The 23164-nt window shown below is 44.8% G+C and overlaps 1 protein-coding gene across 3 annotated transcripts in view; it reads right to left on the minus strand.

Annotated features, from left to right (window-relative positions):
* Positions 1 to 1413: 1413 nt before the first annotated feature.
* Tgfb2 (transforming growth factor beta 2) overlaps positions 1414 to 23164 on the minus strand; it is a 79449-nt gene continuing 57698 nt past the window's right edge. For 2 of the 3 annotated variants that reach the window (XM_075989412.1, XM_075989411.1), the window contains 5 exons: positions 9056 to 9188; positions 8837 to 8947; positions 6836 to 7013; positions 5851 to 6004; positions 1414 to 2933 (listed from right to left, as the gene is read on the minus strand). In XM_075989412.1, the coding sequence (XP_075845527.1) occupies positions 2775 to 2933; positions 5851 to 6004; positions 6836 to 7013; positions 8837 to 8947; positions 9056 to 9188 (735 nt within the window). In that variant the 3' untranslated portion in view covers positions 1414 to 2774. The remainder of the gene's footprint in view (positions 2934 to 5850; positions 6005 to 6835; positions 7014 to 8836; positions 8948 to 9055; positions 9189 to 23164) is intronic. The other variant, XM_075989413.1, reaches the window with a different exon arrangement.

The raw sequence follows: 23164 nt of genomic DNA on the forward strand, positions 1-23164 counted from the left end.
GCTGGCTCTGAAGCTGTGCTGTGGTATTTCCGAAGAGAGCAGCTGAGGGATAAGAGCGCAGAAGACAGCTTGAAGCACAGCTTTTCCCGTGGACCAGTCATCTCGTGATGTCACATGCGCTTTCTGGTCTCAAACACGCATGATTCTTTGACAGGAAGAACACAGCAACATACAACTGAAATAATTTATTTACCACTAGGAGCACCACAAAAACCAGACATACATTGTGTTAAAATACAGCATAGTTGGTCATCAAAACACAGAACAGCTATTCTTATAGTCCATTCTTTAAAAACCATGCCAGCCGTAAAATTGTACTGTTGCTTAACACTTACAACCTGCTGCCCCTCCCATATGCTAATGCACCCCCCTCCTACCACCCTTCCCATGGCAATATTCACTAATGGGAAATAAAGACCTGTAGACCCCACAGACTTTAAAAAAAAATGAGAGAAAAAGATTCAAGAAATCTTAAAAAAAGGAAAAAGCAATCAGTGCATTCAAGGAGAGACAAACTCATACAGACTAAAAACATCATTTTATCTGAGAGGAAAATATTTGCAGAATGAGGGGATTTATATAGAAACAACAGAAAAGTGGAGGAGGAAGGAAAATGAGCACACACAGGCAGAGCTGGGCTTGTGCTGCACCCGACACATCGGCCGTTCACCAGCGCTTGCTCTGTCTTCCGGCTTGAGAATCCCGTTCTTCATCTTAATGAATAGAGAGGAAAGTTCTCCCCAAAAGTATGTCATATCAAAGAAATTCTCTTTGTATTCACACCTCACCGCGTTGCCCTTCGGGTCAGACCATAAATAATCCATGGTTTTGTGGACTAGTTTGTATTTTGAAGTTAAGTACATAACGAGGATGCCCTGCAAAGCCCAGTGCCAGGCCCTGGCTCTGCAAGAGAGGACAACCTAGCTCCTCAAGCCACAGCCAACCTCAGCTCTAGACCATTCTCACTCAGGTGAAAGGAGGAAGATTTTGGCAAGGGGGAATTTAGTTTGTGCTCTTTCGAGTAATTTCTTTCCAAACCTGAACGTCAGGGAAGTTAATGAAATGATGAATGTGACCTGGGCCTTTCCCCTTTGGAAAACTCAAAATGGGCATCTCTCAATTCTCACCCTGAAACTGAAGGCTGACTAAAGAAAGGGGTGCCTTTGCTTTTCAGCTGTCCGCTTTTTAACAGTAATAAGATTCCACAAATATATGAATTAAAGGAAGCTACAGAATCTTTTTCCTAGCCCAGTCACCGAGATTCGGAGTTCAGATTCTTAAACACTCTCTAAAACAACATCTGTGCTCACACACCTCTGTCTTCCCAGGAGAAACTTCATCATCTGGTCTACTTAGTACTGACCCAGAAAAGATGGAGAGAAAATATAGAACTTAAACATATCTTTTTGGTTCTCTTTGTTTGTTTTTGTTTTATGTCTTTTGGAAAAGAAAAGGAAAGGGGGAAAAATGGACCCAGGTATCTTATGCCATTAAATGGACAATACATAAAAGCCAAGCAGAGAAGATAATATTTAAAACAATGAATTTGTACTGCGAGCCAAAATCTAGGGGTTTTATTCGAAAGTACTGGCCAGCTAAAGGAAACAAACATACAATCTGAATGATCATTAAAAAAAAGTTCAAATTTAAGTTCAATCTAAATCACAATCATTATTACAGAATATCAAAAATATGGTAAGGATCTACATTATTACATATAAAGTAGTTAATGTTTTGATTTAATAGTTTGTAAAACAGATCTGCAGATGTGTTTTCAATTATGCTGGCTTCTAGACCCATCTATTTTAATAGTATCAGTGTGATTACATATACCAAGACAAAGGAAAAAAAAACCTGTATCGGAGCTCTACAGCCACGTCACGGTCCAAAGTCTGACAATACACGTCAATACAGGTCAACATTTCACTGGCTTGCTTAAACTGGCAAAGAATCATTTACAATGAAAAGAGGTTTAAGAAAAAAATCTTCCAGATTCCCACTGACTCCAAGTCTTTTTGTTAACAGGCCTTCTCAGTGTATGGCCACCCCTGAAGCTTCCATACCAGTTGGCACACAGCACGTGTTCTGGGGCGTCTATACTTTTGCAGACTTGCTCAGTCATAGAAGGACTCATGGGGGTCCCATCCCGGCATGACCTCCTGTGTTTCCAGCTGGTTTGAGTTCAAATTCTCTAAGCCGTCCATGAGTTTGTGGCAAAGCATTTGGTCTCCACTTTATACACCTGTTTTTGTTTTCCAAGGGCAAGGAAAGGTTCATTATATAGTAACACAATAAATAAGCCACTGTTAGCTCAGAGGAAGGGACAGGGAAGTGCCCAATGCAGAGAGATACAGAGGAACCAGGAGAAGCTCGGGGAGAAATATGGGGTGGAAACGATACGTACAACTCCACTAAATGGATTTTCCTGTTTTGTTTTGTTTTTCTTTCACATAATTAACACTAACAAATTCTTCCAGTGTTTATTTTTTCCTTTAAAAAAAAAGATGTTTTCTTTTTGTGTCTCTCACGAAGTAGGTGAAACGCAGACTGAAGCCTCCCATGGTTTTTTGTTGTTGCTGTAATCTCAGATGCCAGTTTTAACAAACAGAACACAAGCTTGCAAAATGTTTGAACTAGTACCGCTTTTTCTCCAACTTTTATTTTTAAACAGTGATGAATCCAAACTCCCTCGTGTCACAGACATCATCATCGTCATTGTGGTTGTCATGTGTCATTGTCACCGTGATTTTCGTGTCGTGGCTTTTCTGAGGATCTTAGCTGCACTTACAAGACTTGACGATCATGTTGGAAAGTTGTTCGATCTTGGGTGAGTTGCCAATATAGTAGAGGATGGTCAGTGGCTCCAGATCTTGGGACACACAGCAAGGGGAAGCAGAAGCTTCAGGATTTATGGTATTGTACAAACTGAGGACCTGAGTGACACGAGACAGGAGGGACACATACAAAAGCAAGTGATGAGTTTCATTTGTTTTTACATTTTGTACGTGTGTGTGTGTGTGTGTGTGTGTGTGTGTGCAGCTGCAAGCAAGGGCCAGGAATTGATGGTGGGTGTCCTCCTCAGTCTCTCTCCGCTTCATTTATCTGTCTGTCTGTCTGTCTATCTATCTATCTACTTATCTATCTTTCTATCTATCTATCTTACTTACTTAGTCTGGGTCTCTCATTGAACCTACAGATTGTTGATTTGGCTTGGTTGCAGATTGTAGGTTGGCTTGGTCAGCAAGCTCCAGGCATCCTCCTGTCTCTGTTCCTCTCAGCTCTGAGGTTATGAGTCCATCACCACATCCAGCTTTTATGTGGTCAATGGGGATATGAACTCAGGTCTCCATACTTACAGCATCTTACGCACTGAGTCATCTCCCCAGCTCAGGGCCACTGATTAGGCCATCTTAATTATTGTTTTTCTTACTCTAAATTATGGTCAGATTGGCTTGTGTTCTTAGCAACGATAAATTTAGACTTTTCCCACAAGTTGCCTTGTGTCCTTTTTGCACATATTAAACAAATGATTCCTTAAAAAGCCAGATCACACCAAATTGTTCAGTTAGACTGTCTTAATTTTTCCCCCATAAATTTACTGGCTTTTGCTACACAAAGACCCCAGGCATCCTTCTATTTGGTCTTATTTCTATATAAATTTGGAACCAAGGTTTCATGAATACCCATTTCACATTCCCACACATTTTAAGAGCTCCTTGGCCTTGAGGACTCTGGTGTCTTTGTTTGCCCTGTATTTCTAGGAAGCCTTGTCTGGACAGTGTGTGACTCATGTGCCAGGGGACAGAATGACAATAGAGGAATAAAATATTCCATTGACATTCTTGTAAGAACTGTAATCTACCCTCAGGTATAAAAAGGATGCCTGCCTGCAGCAGGATATCTTCCTATTAAATGTTTTCAGGCCGATTAAATGTCACTTTCATTTTTACAAAATCCCTTTACTGACCATACCTTCTAATTACAGTGATGTGAAGAATGGAGGAAAAGGCAACATGGAAGCCTCATGGATTCTGTGTTTTGTTTCACTAGGATACAAAATCTTCCTTGGTAGCCCACACTATATAACAGACCAGGCTGGCCTTGAACTCACCATAAAGCTGAGGTTGGTCTTAAACTGACAATCCTCCTGCCTCACTTGAGTTCTGGAATCACAGGTGTGTACTACCCCACCCACCTAGCTAATCTCTGGTTCCAATCTTTCACTTTATTCTATTTTGCTTAAAGCAACACTACTAACTGACCCCCGTTAACATTTCTCACGTTGGATGGGGACGAGTAAGTTCAAGAAATACCAAGTCCCACAATAGAAGAGAAAGTGCTGCACAGAGTTCTGCAGTTTTATCCCAGCCTCCATCACAGGAGTGTGTGACTCTTACTGATGGAAGCGTGTAGGTCACCCAGTGATGACAGAGACATTTCCAAGGATGCCATTAATGTGTTAGTCAAACAAGTGACCTTTTCCTCGAGATTCCCTGGGATGTTTTCAGCTGAGGACAAGAGACCTGTTGAGCGCAGCAACACTGACTACTTTATTAGGCTACCCCTGGCTTCTTGGGGAACTGTCCAAACCACATATTTGTGACCATGACAGTTAGTCTTCCTTCTCCTTGGAAAACAAGCCTGGCCTCAGCCTTCACACACTCCCTCTGTGTATCAGGGAGGAGAATTACGTTTCGACTTGGCAACCGGGCCCTGCCCGCGCTTCAGCTACTGCTGCTACAGTCCAGATGAAGCAGGCTGGCCAGAGAGCTCAGACAAAGGGACAGGCATGAGCCAGCTTCCCTCACATGGCCAAGCACGTGGTCAGCCCTGAGTGCCAAGCCTACAGGGGCACTGGGAAGATGACTGGAGGAAGGGAAGCCATGTTTGACCATTTCAGTTCCAGTCCAGGCAGGCATATACCAGCAAATAGATCGCATATTCCACTAATACATAATCTTTCATAAGCGGGAAAGAGCCATTTTTAATAACACAGATTGCCTAAAATAATTGATAACGTCCCAGCTCCCAAATTCAGCCAAATGCGATCTCTCTGGCAGCAGATTCGTTTTCCTACCCTGCAGTGAAGGCGATGTTTCTAATCCTCTTTAATAAGGAGATTTACAGAAGCATAAAGAGCAGAACAAAAACCTCTACTTTCTGCCACATTTAAGAAATTAAGCTCAGAAAGATGGAGCAATGGGGACCAGGTTATAAAACAAACAGGGCTGTAATCCAAGCTCTGGGCTGCCACTGATTTCTCTTTCATCTTGGGCAAGGCACCCACACATTCTAAAACTAACTTCTGTTTTTTAGAAAACTTCTGTTTGAACAAGACCATGTCTGAAGTCCTTCCCATCTCTAAAATCCTACGCCATGAGCCACAAAGAGGAAGCCCATGGATGATTCTATCAGAAGGTAGAAGTTTATGCTCATCCGGGCTGGGATGCACGGCATCCACTCTTGGGTCTTCTTGCTGAGTTATCCTGCTGTCCTCATTGAAAACACTTGATAACATATTTAGCTCTGTGTTCACTTTAGGTTCTAGTCACAGAGATTTAGAGAGACAGATGTGGTAGTGTATAGCTGGAATATCAACACTTGGAGATAGGAGCAGGATTGCCAAAAAGTCAAGGCCAGCCTGATCTACTTAAGGAGTTTCAGGACAGCTAAGGCTACACAATGAGATCCTGTATCAAAAAAAGCAATCACTAACAAATGGAGTTTTAGAGATAGTCATCTTAAATATATAGGTTATATTTCACAACTCTATTGAGGTTGGCATTGTGACTATTATTATTATGACGAACTGAGGCAAGAGTAGAAGAGACAAATGATTCAGATACTTACCTTGGTATGCTGAGTGTCTGAGCTCCATAGATATGGGCATGCCCCAGCACAGAAGTTGGCATTGTACCCTTTGGGCTCATGGATCCATTTCCACCCAAGATCCCGCTTGAAATCAATGTAAAGAGGGCGAAGGCAGCAATTATCCTGCACATTTCTGTTAAAAGAAGAAGCAGTGGGGATTTGGGAGTTGATTTCACATGCATCTCACCCTGTGTCAGGAAAGTGACTCATTCCACTCACGGCAAACACCATGAGACTGGCCTTGTAAGCGCTCTCACCGTTTCACACAATGCCAACAGTGAGATGCCACAGTGAGTCCCTGAACTACTTTCCTGTATGTATTCTATACCCTGGCCTTCTTGTCTGTGATCTGGAAAATCAACATTCATCTTCAGTGAACTAAGAGTAAGCAAGAAGACAGTTGAAAGGAGCCGAGTCCTTCCTGCTGAAGAGCTGCCATCCAGCTTCTGCTGCGTGGTGTGCACACAATGAATAAAATCTAACAGATATTTTCAGAGGGCCCCTAAAGGCATTCCCCTTCGAGACTGTATCCTATGCTTTGCCACCTGTTGCTAGATCAAGGAATGAATCAGAATTCAAGAACTATGGAGTCTTGTTGCCATAATCACTGGCTCTGTCAACCAAAATAGCCTCCTCCATCTGTGACCTATGAGGTGGTAAGCACCTCGTAAGGAGGATCCTGCCCTGATCCAACACCAATTGACATGCCAGAATGCATGGGTAAATGGGATAAGAGGGAGGAGTTGGAAGCACAAAGTGATGTATTGTAATTATGTTTTAATAAAAAAATAAAATAAAATAGTTTGAGAAAGCCTTGGGGAGAATGTCATTACGAGATACAAAACCTTTACTGTCTATACCTGTCCTTGAGCAATGACTTCAATCCAGGTCAATATATGGAGGGGAAGCAAAGACAACGCTAGGATTAGCAGATGCAAACATTCGTTTATTTTCATTTCTTTACCTAAAGCAATAGGCGGCATCCAGAGCACGCTTCTTCCGCCGGGTGGACTGTTGTGACTCCAGTCTGTAGGAGGGCAACAACATTAGCAGGAGATGTGGGGTCTTCCCACTGTTTTTTTTCCTAGTGGACTTTATAGTTTTCTGATCACCACTGGTATATGTGGAGGTGCCATCAATACCTTGAAAAAACGCATTTGGGTAATAAACATTTAGCTTTACCTTTATCAAATATAAGCAGCAATATTTATATAATATAGTTCCCCATGCCTACGGTCACGAACGACAGTGACGAACACCGCGGCTGCCTTGCCTGGCTATCATCATTCCCCACAGACACAGACAGGGCACAATGGGCCTCCCACAAGTGACAATGAACACATCTAAATGGGCCTCTTGTCCAAGGCAGTTCTGGGTTGAAGGCAGGGCTGTTACTGGGGAAAGTCACTACAGAAGAAGTCTTTGACCTATGGTCCAAGGGCAATCTAGGCAGTTTATTTTAATCCATCCTCAGTGTGGGCTGTGTTCAAGCCCTCAGCAACAGAACCCACAGCCATAGAGCACGCCTTGTCGCCTGCTGGTTCGCTCTTTCCGTGAGACCATCAACCCAGAAGGCTTTCCTAATGAGCAGAACCCGAGCTGCAGCGAAATGGCCGTGAACTAGGTTCAAGGAAACAGAAGTCACCCTTACCTAATGCTATTTTGGGAAGCTGTACAGAAAGAGCTTTTTCATTCATTTTATGGCATCCTCAACACTTTTCTGATTCCATCTGAGATTTAGAAACCTGAGCTTCCCAAAGCATGCACGAGAGACTGCCAGTTTAAGCATTTAATCTCCACTCAAGAGAATCGTGGCTAGGTTGGAGACCAAAATAAATCTCTACACCTTCGGGGAGTGTTTTTCCATGTCCAAGGGCCACTGAGAATTTCTAAAAGTGGACTGAGGTCCCAGGTGAGGTTAGGAGGGAAGGCTGGCAGATGCCACAACAGCGTGCGGCATGGACTTCCCTTTCACCTCCTCTCCCAACAGTCCACTGTCTCTTAAGTCAAGTGACTTGAACCCTTGGCATCCTTATTTACTCTGTGTGTTGATGAATTCAGCTCAAAGGTGAGCAGGGGAAAGGAGAGCCTCCTGCATTTGTTAGTGGCTCCATAAATCTGGTAGAGTTGCATATAGGGTGCAGGCTAGAAAAAGGTGGTGTGTCCCAACACCTGGAAGGTGAGTTACAGAAACTGAGACGTGAGATCATTCTTTTCTTTGGTGAAATGCGTTTGCTAATGCTTAAAACTTTGCTTAGTGGGTTAGAAATGGATTTCCTCAGCATCCATGATGTAATTTTTAATTTTCCCCCTTTTTTCTTTGAATTAGTTTACTTTGAAGGGGTATAGGAATGGAGGGTAGATACAAAGAGACAGGGGATGAATGAAAGACACACAGAATAAATAAAAAGAAAGTTAAAAGTGTATTTCCTCGAATCCTTGTCATCTACTTCAATAATCTCAGCAGACAGGAAGCTGATTTGCTTAGGTGAGGAGTAAAGGAACAATTAACAGAGCTGTTGTTCACAGGGTTACAGAGCCGGCTTCATCACTAGGTGTGAAGCAGGGAAAGTCTGGAGTCTACTCCATTCTTCCAATCCTTTCCATTTAAAAGAAAATACCTTTATTTTATTTTTTAGTAATATTTATTTGTGTGTGCACTTGAGAGCAGGTGCCCTTGGAGGCCAAGAGGGGTCGCCAGGTTCCCCTGAAGCAGGAGTTAGAAGCAATTGCGAGCTCCCTGGTGCTGGTTCTGGGAATTGAACTCGGATCCTTGGCAAGAGCAGGACCTGCTCTTAGTCACTGAGCCCTGTCTCGAGGCGCACTTCCTTCTCCCTCCCACCGAGCAGATCATCGCCCAGATACATGAAAGTGCCCACCCTTCACCAAGCAATGCCATTTTCACATGCAAACTGACTTCCGCCCTCAGAAGAGATTTTCCCAGTAAGGATAAAGCTTCAGTTACCTGCAAATCTCGCTTCGAGCTCTTCACTTTTATTCGGGATAATGTAATTATTAGACGGTACAAAGGTACAGCAGGGGCAGTGTAAACTGATCTTAAATCCCAGGTTCCTGTCTGGAAAACAGCAAGTTAAGGAAGTCATTTGTAGGTGCGTCTATGTCTGGAGTCAGCGCACAGGCTGTTGGGGCCACATCTAGGAAGACAAAGGAGGAGCTTTGTAACCTTTATGGTGAAGCCACTCCTGCACGGCATCGGTCACGTCGAAGGAGAGCCACTCGCCTTCGGCTCTCGTTTTTACAACCTTGCTGTCGATGTAGCGCTGGGTTGGAGACGTTAAGTCTTTGGATTTGAGGATCTGGAGAGGGGAAAGAGCAGGAGGAATCGCTCAGCTGGATGCTGGCAGCATGACTAAACCCAAACCAACCACGCTCTTCCAAGTCATTATTGACACTAGCTCCAAGTCTGTATTCGTGCAATGTCATCCCCGTAGTGCAGTTCCATGCGTGAGAATGCGACACCAGGCCGTTTGCTCGGAAAAGTATAGCTAGGAAGTTTGCTGTGTGTTCTGACAAAGACAGCCACCATAAAAGCCACTGGCGAAAGAAAAGTGACAGCCATTCTGATTTTACTTTGCTGACAGAAGTTCTGTAAGAATCCACCATAATTTTTTTTCTTTTTTAATATATGAAGCTTGTGGCTTTGTTGCTCTGTCTCCTTATTTCTTTAATTTGGAGATCTGGAAGATGAGGGCGCAGTTCAGAAAACCCACACCCTCCCTCGCAAGTCCTCAGATTATAAACAGAGGGAGAACGGGCTTGCCCCTGTTTCCTTAATCTGCTGGCTTTAAAATATGGGCCCTGCTTTTGAGGTAAACCTCTGGCTGGGATTTTGACTCTGAGCATGATTTGTGATTTATGATGAAATCCTGCATGCTAACATCAAGGAAGGACTCTGGGCAGGAGCGGTCTAGTGCAGTGTGCCATTGAGAGTCTGGAAATGGATCCGCCCGGGGCACCGAGATGTCAGGAAGATAGTGAAGGAGCTGTGACAACAGGCCACTCTGGGGTTTCATCAGGAAGTGCAACTCTGTGGTACAGACTTCTGCAAGTCTGTTTTAAAACAATCGAATTTTATGAACCAAACTGTGACCCTAAATTTCCCGGAGCCTTGGTGAATCCTACGTCCAGCTTGTTCCTTGCCTTTCAGCAGTACTGAGGGGCTCAAGCCATACTGTTCTATACAGATCTTCCTGATTCTCAGTCTAATTTTTGAGGGTATTTCTTACATAGGGATTTGGTCCCTCCAGATCATGGAGTCATGCCATCAACTGGACAACATTTCAAAGAGTAACTCTCCACTGGTTCAAGAGCTGCTAAATGACTCTCTAGATATCTAGTAGACATATTTGTTCCCTGGTTGCCTGCAAAACCAAAACATGTTACTTTCTAACTAGTTGTTAATGCATCCTCCAACACACACACACACACACACACACACACACACACACACACACACGTCTTCACAGTTTGCTTGAGATAATGTGATAACCAGTGCTTCCTGGGATAGTTGGGGTTAGAGCAGATTCACCCCTGGATTGACAAAGTACTATGGAGAAGGAAGAAGTAAGAGTTGGGTTTGTAGCTCAGGTACATTCATTTACATACTTAAGTGTCCTCATGAACTTTATGCAAATGTAATCCACAGGCCTGCCCCCATGGACAAAACCCACTAAATGGAAGAATATAGGGGTGACCATGATCCTGTAACAGGCAAGAAGTGCTTTTTACTCGTCAAAGAAAACAAATGAATATGACTTGAGGGCTGGGTACAATGGACTCTGGGCTTAACGCACACTTTTTGGTTTAACTTAGTCCTCCAAAGATCCCTGTAAAGTAGATGAAGCAAAGGGAAAATGAGGGAGGATTCAAAGGCCGCCCCGCCCCAAGCCATTTTACTACTTTGCTATGACAATCCGAGCGGGACCATGAGGTCACGACCTTTTCCATAGGGTAGAAAGAATTCAATAATCAAAGCAAAAGTCTTTGAAGAAGATTGTACTAAACCTTGATGCAGGCGGAATGCACACCTAGCCGAGGCTGACATGAAACATTAAAGGCTGTGAGTCCTCTAGGGGTAAGAACCTGTCTTGGGCGACTACGACACAGCTTAGCCAACTGAGGAGAAGTGGTGCAATGCGCCCGAGACGGGGTAATTGATAGAAACAATAGTGGACGTGTGACTCCATCCACTTCCCTTCCAGACCAGTGGTTCCGAGCACACCCGGATTCGTCTCCTAATAGGGTCTTCTGTGAGGTGAGACATTGTGATGTGGTCTTTGTGCATAATTTTCTGTGCTCTTAGTAGCGTATTTATCTTCATACAATTTATACTTAGGGATACTACACAGAACAAAAACTCGTTTTTATACCTTAAGTAATTATATGTAAATTAATATAATATAATCATTTGATACTATATAGAATAATTTATATGATTATAAATTTTGCATGTAAAATTAAATGAATATCCAAATGTCTATGATATACATGATACATGTATATGACTCTATCTACATACATATACACGCATATACCTAATATCCAATCTCACTAAAGACAAGACTATCATGACCACATTAATCAAATGGATGAAAAATATGTATGGGCAAACTGATAGAAAAATTTTTATTCTTATTACATTTCTGTACACGTGTGAGCATGTACAGAGGCATGTGGTGTGCTGTGGTAGGTATGGTAGTCAGGGCACAGCTTACAGAAGTTAGTTCTCACTACCACGGTGTGGGTCTCAGGGATTGAACTCAGGTCAGCAGGCCTGGGGCAGACATCTTTGCTGAGCCACCTAACCAGCCTGCTGATGATATTCTTTTCCTTATGTAGGAGTAAATCTATATTATTCTGATTTCAAAAGGGGGGATACAGGCTAGCAAAGGACTCTGGCTTTTTCTGTTGTGAAGCCACTGAAGAATTAGGGGTTGGGGCTTCCTCAGCCACAGAGCACTGGGGGGCTCAGTCAATGGACAACTCACCTCTTTTGAAATCAGGAAAGGGCCTACTGGATTGTTTCTCGTATAGATTTAAGAGTCATGAAAAGGCCACGTGTCAACAACACCATGAAAGACAGGAGGCCACGTCATTCTGAGACAGAGAAATGACCACTTCTCTTTCTGCTTCTGTGTCTAGAACTCTCCGGACTACGACTTCTTAAGCTCACTTGCAGCCTTCACTCCACTCTTCTCCGTCCTCAGCAGAGGCAGGAAACAGCTGTTTCTCATCACTCCGTGGACAGCCCTCCTGCTCCTGAAGACTGTAACTAAGTCCCCACACCGTGCATGTTTTCCCTCTCTCTAAGCTAAATAAACGGAGTTCCTTTAGACCGTGTTTAGAGGGGCAGACTCCCAAACCTTTAATCATTGGAGTGGCTAACAAGGACGAACGATGCTTTTTAAAAGGATTCCTCCACAGGATTCAGGGTTCCTCCTCAGAACCGTCTACAAAAGTGTCTAGCCACACCTCGCCATGAAATCTTCACTTCAAAGCTGTAGGTGCCGCTCCTCCATTCCTGCTTGTTCCCATTCACCAGCATGCTAAGTCAAGTCCAAGGGCAGATGTACAGGGCCTCAGCCTGCCGCCTCTGCTCATGGTCCCTTTGAGCCATCGCAAAGTGCTGGGGAGGGAGTTCCAGCAGTAAAGAGCCTGTCCTGCAAACATGGGGATCTGAGTTGAGAACCCCAGTGCTCACGTGAAAAGTCGGGCATGGTGGAGTGCATCTGTAACTACAGTTCCAGAGTAGACACAGGAGGGTTTCAGAAGTCCACCAGTCGGTCAGCCTAGCTGAATGGATAAGCTCCAGGGTCACTGAGAGATCGAGTAAAAGGCAGAAAGCAATAAAAGAGCACATCCAATAATGATCTCTGGCCTCCACATATATGTACACACACACACACACACACACACACACACACACACACAGACATCATACAAAAAGGACTAGACCAGTCAACTTCCCATTATATTTTAGCCTTTGCTATCCGAGTCTGTCCATAGTTGTCTATGAACCAGGGCATCGAATGGGATCAGCTGCTACTCCCTTCTGGATCCAAAGCCATTTGTTGCTGTGTTTCTTTCTACAACGTATGACGGCAGAGGTAATTTGGTGGATGTCACAGTTAACCAAGGCTGCCCATTCAGTTCAGAGTCTATCTCAGCGGGCCAGAATCTGCAACATGCTGGCTCTTCTAGGACATTGCTTCCTAACCACTTCTGGCCTTGCCTGTTGAACTGCATGCTTAGCAAATGCCCATTATGCATGCTTCCCAGCTGGCTGATGACACCCGGACTTGGTATTGCAATTATGCAAGTTAATTAAATGGCTAGAAGCTGATGATGTACAAGACCAAAAGAAAAGGGATCTAGCACATCCATGAAAAATCAAAACTTTCCAGAGGGTCTTCAGAATGATGACTTGCTGTAAGGAAAAAGTGTGTTTTTGAAAACAGTAGGGCAGTTCCTAAAAAAGAGTAAAGAGATCCAGAAAACCCACTTCCACCTGTTACCCAAAAGAATTGAGAACACAGATGCAAACAGATAATGTAGAGACCAATTGTCTTCGTTACTCTTCTTTTGTTGTGAAGATTCAGACACCATGACCAGGGCAGCTTATAGAAGAATGCATTTAATTGGGAGTCGGCTCACAGTTGCAGAGGGTTAGCGCATGTCCATCATGGTGCGTAGCATATTGCGGTAGCTGTAGCTGAGAGCTTACATCCTGATACACAGGCAGGAGGCAGAGAGGGCGAGAGACTGGACCTGGCATGGACTTTTGAAACCTCAAGGCGCAGCCCCTGTGACACACCTTGTCTAACAAGACCACATCTACTAATCCTTCCTAAACATTCCACCAACTGGAAACCAAATTTGCAACTACATGAGCCTGCGGTGAGGGGAGGGGATCATCCACATCCAAATCATCACACATTGTCCACAGCAACATTGTACACAGAGCCAAGGGGCAAAGAAAGACCAAATGCCCATCAATGATGCATGGATAAGGGAAATGTAATAAATGCACACAGTGGACTATTATGTGCAGCCAGGGAGAGAGAGGGAATTCTGACATCTGCTGCCACATGGGTGAATCTTGACACTAGACTAAAGAAAGAAGCCGACACAAAGTCAAAAGTATCTCACTCACATGAAAAGGAAGACCAGGAGAATTTAAACAGAAACAAAGTAGGATAGTTGTTGCAGGGGTTGAGGGGATGGGTAATAAGTCATTATGGATAAATGGATGCAGGCTTGGTTTTGGATGATTAACAACATCACCAAATCTGGGCGAGTGAGACAGCTCAGTGGGCAAAGGCAATTTCTGCCATGGTTGACGACCCAAGTTTGACCCTAGGGACCTCCACAGTGGGAGCACCAACTCCCCCAAGTTGTCTTCTGATCTCAAGTTGGGCACCATTGCACACTCATGCATTCACACAGGCACACACTCACAATGGGCACTATTGCGCACTCACTCATTCACGCAGGCACTCTCACAATGGGCACCATTGCACACTCATGCATTCACACAGGCACACACAACTGGCACCATTGCGCACTCATGCATTCATGCAGGCACACACTCACAGTGGGCACCATTGTGCACTCAAGCATTTACACACGAACACACTCAAGTTAAAATGTTGCCTGTGGTCAGTGGTTGCTAACCTCACAGGACTGAGAACATGATGCCCATAGCAATAAATAGGGACAGGCAAAAGGTGAATTTATTCTTTGTATATATTTTTATCATAATAATTATTTCCTGATTTTAGGTGTGAGAGAGACAGCTATAAAACAAATAACAAAACAAAATTTATACTAAAAATCTAGAAGGATCCTGCTCTTTGGTTTTCAGTGAGTTTCTTGAAACCTCCCTATTTCAAAGAAAGTAAAAGTTAAGAATTAAAGACAACAAATGCTGATTTGATTTACAGAAAAATATAACACAGATTAGCAATTAGCATAGCTATATAAAGACACTCTTCCACTCTCATAATAAACACCCACATTTTGCTAATGTTTCATGTCTCGCATTTCTTCATTTCAAGTTAAGATAATTTAAAGTTTCTCTCATTTTTATAATCCTGTGCATGTGTATGTTTGTGTGTGAGTGCATCTGTGTGTGCTCACTCATGAGTGATACAGTAAACACACAGAGGTCAGAGGACAACCCTCACAAACCTGACTCTCCTTCTATCATGTGAGTCGTAGGGATCAAACCCGAGTCTTCAGGTTTGGAAGCGAGCACCTTTACACACTGAGCCATCTCACAGGACCTATTTTTGTTTTCCTTTAAAGAGCTGACCAACCAGAGTTCCTCACTGAATCCTTATCAGGGGTTCCTCAGAGCTTGAAGATGAGACTTCTCTGTCTTGGGCTTAGCTGCCACCCACAGTGCTGCCTTCGTTACCTCGCTGATATGGACGAGTTATATACAACGTGTGCAAAACCCTCACGTCTCACCTTTGGCAAGGCTTTAAGTTCCTCACTGAGTTACAAAACCCCTACACAAAAGGATTCATTCATCCCTCCACCCCTGGAGAGCAGCCAGCTGGGAGTGACTAGAGGTGAAAGTCACCCTGTTACCGAATAGTTTAGGGGCTTACAAAAAAGTAAAAGTATAGTTGAAGATTGCAGCAGAGAAAAATCTTCACCGTGAAAGAACAGGACTGTAAATCAACTTGGGAATTTGGCCCCGTGCCAAGGGTGACATCTCTCCATGACATACCACAGCATCGCAAGAAGGTTGTGGGAATTGGACATTACTATCCACATCCGGACATTAATGACCCTGCCCGAGAACTGAGGGGTCGATTCAAGCAGTCTTCTAAGGGAAAGCAGGCTTTACAACAGGGCTATAGAGAAAACCTGCTCTGGCCTAACGGCTGCCAGCCCATCTTGCTATGACAGTCATAATGTTTCCAGTGTTCCAAGTGTCATTAATGACTAAGTGTGTTTAAATATGATTAGGGTCTCCAATATTATTAACGAATACCGATTTAAGTGTGCACTCTGTTGGCTGTGACCCTGAACCTCTTGGATGTGCTTGACACCAAGCTATGCCCTTCTGAATCGTAAAGCTCAAGACTGGAGAGGCACTTCAGAGACCAGCTACTCCAGCCCGGCCAGCTCACTCCCATCTCTCCTTTTGTGCAGAGGCCTCTCTTTGTGACTTTACAAGAAAGGCCACCTGCCACCTCTAGACATTTCAAATTCTCCAGATTCTGCCTCATCTGAACATTTCCACCAAGCAGGCTCAGGAAATCATAGTCCCTTTGTCTTGTGGCTGTGCAGTCAAGGGAGCTCTACAAAGGTTTCCAAGTTTGTTTTGAGTACAACAAAACCCCTGTGCAACAGACAGCACGGCTCTGAATTTCCCCATCCTCTAGCTAAACGGGGAAAGCCTGAAGGACTCTGCGCAGTGGCAAAACCTGGGAGGAGGAGCCTGGATGCGTAGGGAAGATGCATTTTGCTTCTCTAGTGAAATGTGAAGTTCTCTCTCTTTTCCCAAGACAACAACTCCAATCACAAGAAGCTGTTTTTTTCAACAGCTTCCTTCAGGTCAAGTTGAAGATGCTTCACTGTTAATGCTCCTCTGTCACCCCAGTCCTGGGTACTGACCCAGCCTTGTGCTAGTTAGGTAAGTGCTCTATCACTGAGCTGTATCTCAATCCCGCCTCTTATCTTTAAGATTAGAACCCAGTCTCACTAGGGTGCTTGTGCTGGCATTGAACTCCTTTTGGAGGCCAGGCTGACTTTGAACTTGCAAGCCTCCTCCCTCTACCTCCCCTCTTGGGTAGCTGTAGTTTAGCTCTGTGATAACAGGCAAAATCTCTCTAATGATTCGTTCTTCAATCAAGTCCATATGTGATCTAGAGCATGGGAAGAACACAGAGCATGGTGAATGTGGTCTGGGGCATCTACATTCCTTGCTTGGGGCACACTCTTAATGCAAATGACTTTATTTGGGCAGTAGCCACATTCATCATCCATTGAGTCAGTAACCTCTCTGTCTGTCTGTCTGTCTGTCTGTCTGTCTGTCTGTCTGTCTCTTTAGCCCCAGCCTCAGCATTGGCAGTTTCATAGGATGAGAACCTAAGAGCCTGTATTTGCATTACATTCCCGCATGACCCAGGAGCATGGGAGCAGGAACACTCTGGACCTCCCTGCTGTAGTCTGCTCTTATGGAATATATATATATATATTTTTTTTGGGGGGGGGGTTCGAGACAGGGTTTCTCTGTGGCTTTGGAGCCTGTCCTGGAACTAGCTCTGTAGACCAGGCTGGTCTCGAACTCACAGAGATCTGCCTGCCTCTGCCTCCCGAGTGCTGGGATTAAAGGCGTGCGCCACCATCGCCCGGCTTCGAATTTATATTTTGATCACAAATACAGATGTCTTCCTTTCAGCTTTGGACTTGATTATTCTATCCAGGTTTTTAGCTCACTGGATTCTCTCTGAATGCTGTTTGCCACTCAATCAAGTCTGTCTGTCTTTCTATACACACACACACACACACACACACACACACACACACACACACCCCACACTCATATATGAGTATATATACACACATCTTCCTTTTGGCATCATACCTTCTACTGCTTACTCAATGACTTCATCATGATGCTGTCAACGCTAACCATTGTGACACCCAAACCAGAACTGTTAGATGCAGTTCCTTCCTTCCTGGCTGGGTGTCTCTGAAATCACACTTTATGGCGCATTGTCTACAGCAAAGAGAGTGGGATTTCAACAACTGAGAGAGCCGTAAGGCCCGTTTAGTCTCTCTTGCCTGGGTGAAAGGACCCCTTCCTCCCCCACGCTGTAGCCCTGGAGGTTCTCTGTGCACAGTGCCCTTGAGGGTCCTCAGTGCTGGGATGGCTTCGGGGACTTTTGGAGTCAGGCACCACCAAACTCTCACTCTCTAGACCTGTGAGCTTTCAAAACCTTATAATAAGTTTCAAAAACTTACATGTTAGCTAAAATGTCATGAGCTGTAATCCTTCTGGTGCCTCCGTGATTTTATGTGACCATCTTGTCACAGACACTAGTCTGACAACTACAGGGGACCTGCCCTCCTCCATGTGGCCCCATCTTACCTAATCGTCCCTGCAGTGAACGACTTGAAAACCAGATCATAGTTTAGGAATTAGTGCTTCAGTATGCCCGGGGGAGGTGGGAACAAACTCACGGCAACAGTGAGAACACACACCACGCTGTGGAGGGAACTCTGAAAGGTGTGGCCACACTGTACAGTCCTCCAGAGGAAGACTGTGCTTTCTGACACTTTTTTATTGCCCCACTCAGCCTTCCCCTGGCGCCTTACGCAGTCCTGTCCTGTGTAGATTCCCATCACCAACAACCCTAGAAACACTTGGTCAAGTGAGAAGTAAGTCCCTGACAACCAATCTTTGAAAGTGGCAGATGAAAACTCCCTAGGGTTTTACATACAGTCGCAGACCGACCACAGGGGTGACAAATATCCCAGAAACAGAATCGCTAGGGTCTGTGATAGGATACTGGATGAGGCCCTTTCTGCAGTGTTACTCATGACTGGGAGAATACGATCAGGGGGAAAGCAGAAAACAGAATTTCCAAGTGATGGAAAGTGGAACTTTCTAGAGAAGCAGAAGTAGGCAAAACAAGTTTTTCTTCTCCAGAGGCAGAAAAGCAGTTCTCTTCCTGGTCACACTGGGCCACTTTAGGGGTGACTGACAAAGCAAGGTTGGCATTATTAACCTTCTCGGGTAGCTTAGCAGACCTGGTACATACTACTACTGCTAACACCATGTCCTGCAATTGTCACGGCTCCTTTGTAACTGTACCCTTCCAAGAAGTCCTAAGTAATGGATGCCTGGCAAGGACATCTCTGGAGTCAGCCTGCCACAGGCATCGGCTCTGCAAGAAAGAAGACAGTGAAGACAGACTCTCTGGAGCGCAAGTAACCTGGCCAGTGGTGCCACAGGAGGGCTACCTCTTTATAGTAGCTCAGCCCTTGACAGACGTCTATGGTCTGTATAATCAAGTATACCTGAGATCAAGAAGAACACAGAAAATCTAGTTTTACACTACTGTCAGCAGATTTGTGTTCAGATCCCACACACATACTCCTCCTCCGTGATGGAAACACCTTACAGTTCTCATTGTTTCTCCTCCTTTCGTTCATTCTAAGATGGGCCTTTGTGCTGTGGCTGCACACACATAGGCATAAAGGAGTAAATTCACTTCTCCAGGTCTAAGGGGTGAAAGAGACCTCTGTCACTTGAAATCATCAATGCTGCTGCTCAGGGAAACATGTGAGGCCATCACAGACATCACACAGCTTAGAAGGGATTCTACCAGACTAAATCACACCAGTTCTGAAGAGACAGATTGTGCAGAGCAGCACTGGACGGTTCAAGGCCACATGTCCTTTGGTTGGCTGAACTTCCTTACTCCCTGAGGCTGTACTACACAGCCCAGTACCTGGCCAGAGAGGTGGATGAGTCTAAGATAGGCCCACAGACTCTCTGGGGCTATCTTCTGACTTTCTTTTCTGATTCTCTGGTCTGACACTGACTAACACACCAGGTTTGGAGAACACATTTCTAACAGCGTCTTTCTATTTACTGGTGCCTGCTTATGTGTGGCCTGGACTATAATTTATGCACATATTTACATTCAGCTGAGTGTTTTTCATTAGTGGTTGGGGCTATTTAGTCCTAAGCTTAAATAAGTCAAGAATCAGAGTGTGTTTTGTTTTTTTTTAAAAAAAGAGAGAGCTTAGGGGTTAGCTTCTTAATTGGCTTCCTGTTGCAATGACAAATCCCGGAGACTGTGTTCTTTGTAAAGCAAAGAGATTTATGTGGTTCATATTTTGGGGGGTGGAAAGTGAAAGCTTAGGCAGTCAAATCTGTTTGGGTTCTGCTGAGGGCATGTGAGTTACATCACAGCATGGTGAGAGTATGTGCCAACGTGGCATGAATGACCGGAGAAAGGCCAACATAGGGTAGTCTTACTTCATAGTGTACGAAAGCCACCCCACCATGATTGGGGGTGTTGCAGGTGAGAGAGAGAGACAGAGACAGAGAGAGACAGACAGGCAGACAGACAGACAGACAGACAGACAGACAGACAGAGAGAGAGAGAGAGAGAGAGAGAGAGCATCCAGAGGGGTCTGGAAGAGTCTAGAGCCTCGAAAAAGAGAAATAGTTGGGCATGGCCAGAGCAAGGGAAGTGGGGAGAATAGCAAGAGAGAAAATATCTGGAAAGAAAATAGTAGAGGAAGGTAGAAGAGGAGGGTTGCCCTTATAAATAAAAGAGGGGGCAGTCGGGAACAGCCTGAGGGATATCATAGTGGAAGGGCCAGGAAGCTAGTGTGGGTGCTTTGGAAAGTATAACAAGTAAGGATGAGTAGGAACTGAGGAGGCCTGGAGGCCAGCATGGGCTTTGATATGCCAGTAGGTGCCAGAGGTATGTGTCAATGGAGAGCCCGTGGGAAATGACTTCCTTTGTTAAATGGGACTCCCTTTCTCACATTCCTGAGGAACACTGGTTTTCATCTAACCACCAGAAATCCTTCTGTAGTCCAGCTTGAATTGAGCTTAAACTCAATTTTGGACCAAGTCAGTGGGCCTGCCCTTTGCGGGGAAGTTGAGGTACCCATTGGACCTGACACATAACAAGTCACTTTTGGGTAAAGAGAAATTCAGTCTTACTTGACCTAATCCCCACTACACCATGGAAATTAGCCACTGTCCAGGATCTTCCTTCAAGGCACTCATTTCCCACTCTGCCTCCTTTCTTCAGCGCCCCACTTGTCAACACCCTTCCACTGGAGATCATGTCTTAAGTGCATGGGCCATTAAGGGACAAACCATTCCTAAACCCAAGAGTATCAATTCCATTAACTTGTTACAGAATCTTATTTTTTTAAGCCTACATTGTTATTATCTACTTTGCCAGTTGCTAAAGAAATAACAGAAAATGGGTAGGTAAGTCCATTTCTTTCTCCGTAAATATTTGGAGAGAGATCTTTAAAACCAATGCAGGACATTTTCCAAAGCTAAAGGAGTGAGTAATGGTTCTTAAAGAGCCCTTTATGATGTCACACATTTATTTTAACAATGATCTTGTTATGAAACTTTTCTTGCCTTCATTCAAAAGCACCTATGAAGTACTCATGCAGGCAAGCGTAGTGGGGCCAGGAAAAAAACACCTGAAGATGGAGGGACCACACGATTGAGTTCATTCGGTGATTTAGAGCATCAAAGAAAAAAGCACAGCTGAGAGGTGGCTCTGACGGGAAGTTGGCCCTGAGGGGACAGACAGGGTAGGTCACAGCACATCATGGACGTGCAAAGACCTAAGGTACCGAAGAGAGCCAGGCACATGGATAGTTCTAGAAGTGCATTATGGGTAGAGAGAAGCCTTGCCAGCGAGTGAGTGGAGTGGGTAAGAAAGTCTAGGGGCCAGAAGAGGGGAAGTTCAGAGCAGTCCAAGGCAGAAAGGAGCACGATTCAGACAAGCAGAGCCACAGAAGGAGGCTGGAGGGGCCCAACTTTATAACTAATTGAAAACCGGGACCATCACCGTCCGCCTCATTGTCTAAACTCTCCACGAGAACTGTGGCCGTTGTCAAGGAAAGACTTTCAACCATCCAGATTCGCCCTTGAGCAGGCGTCCTCCAAAGCTGTGATCTGAGCCTTCTTCTAGAAGTTCCATCAACAAGACTACTTTGAAGTTTCTCTAAATGCCAGAGTCACAGAGTAAGCATGTGTTCTCCCTTAGAAGAGACTTTGGGCTCGAGGAGGTTATAGAAAAGTCGAGATACTAAACATTTGCAGCAAGGTAAAAAGAACTTTACTGAAAATCAGTTCAGAAGGGGGCTGGAGAGATAGCTCAGCGGCTAGGATCTCTTCCAGGGGACCCATGTCCTGTTCACAGCATCCACATTGGGAGGCTTACAAATGTCTTTAACTTCAGTTCGGGAACTCTGATGTCCTCATCAGGCCTCCACGGGCACCAGGCATATGTGGTGACATACACACATGTAAGCACACACTCATACACACAAATTAAAAGATTAAAGATCAATCCGAAATAGAAAATCTCTTTGTCAGATGATGGGCCAGAAAGCAGTAGGGAGAGGATAGGGATGAGGTAAAGGACTGTTCTTCAAAACGACAAGCAAGACACATCACGGCCCCCAGCCCACTCACTGTCTTTGGAGATTTATTCAAGCAAGCACACAAGCCATAAAATGACATTTGATGGCCAACCCTGTTACCCTACCCTGCTCTACTCATGACAGGAAACAGGTCAGACCAAGTCCAACCAGACAGCATCACAGTGATTTTCTAATCGCATGCTAGTTGGAGAAGAAATATGGCCCCGCCCCAGGGGGCCAGTAAAACCCAGATAATGGCCCACCTCTGCCTCAGATTTGCCACACCTGGAAGGCACATTACCTCAGAGACTCTTTCAAGAAAACCTTTCCCTCCAGTTCCCAAGGTAGAGGCTCAGCTCAGGGAGAAGAGGTGTTTGTTGGACACAAAAGCAAATATGGAGAAAGGTAGGAAGCAGTAGCAAAGCCAGGCCTGACTGGTTGCGAAGCTCTTCTTCTCCTCTCTAAATGGCTCCTGAGCAGACAGTGTGGGAAATTTTCATTAAGGAAGCCCTGAGGCAAACTCATGGAGGAGCAACCAGGAACCAGACTGTGTGCAATAGGGACCACAGGGCTCAAGCTTTTGTTATCACATGTGGGAACCAACTGTAAAGTAGAGACATTGTTATACAAATGTTCAAGAGAATGTTGGGGAAACTACAGTGGTAATTGCTGGGGAAACGGAGCCTCAGCAAGGTTTCCATGCATGAGCCCTGGCCCATCTCTGACAAGAAAGGTGCTTGTATTTGTATTTTTTTTTTTGAGACAGGGTTTCTCTGTGGCTTTGGAGCCTGTCCTGGAACTAGCTCTTGTAGACCAGGCTGGTCTCGAACTCACAGAGAGATCCGCCTGCTTCTGCCTCCCGAGTGCTGGGATTAAAGGCGTGCACCACCACCACCCGGCTTGTATTTGTATTGTACCAACTTGTAATAGTTCTAGCTGCAGGACTGTCTGGGGATCCCCAAAGAGCAAAGCTCAGCCTTCAGCACATGTGGTCCCGATGCCACAGCCATGTGCTTTCTGCTAATAAGGTGAAAAGGCCGAGAATATGGCTCCTGGAGTCAGATAGCCTGTGTGGGAATCCAGGCATGGCCCCTCTAGCCCAGTGGCCAACAAA

The sequence above is a fragment of the Microtus pennsylvanicus genome, chromosome 10 (genome assembly GCF_037038515.1).
Source record: "Microtus pennsylvanicus isolate mMicPen1 chromosome 10, mMicPen1.hap1, whole genome shotgun sequence".
Lineage (NCBI taxonomy): Eukaryota > Metazoa > Chordata > Mammalia > Rodentia > Cricetidae > Microtus > Microtus pennsylvanicus.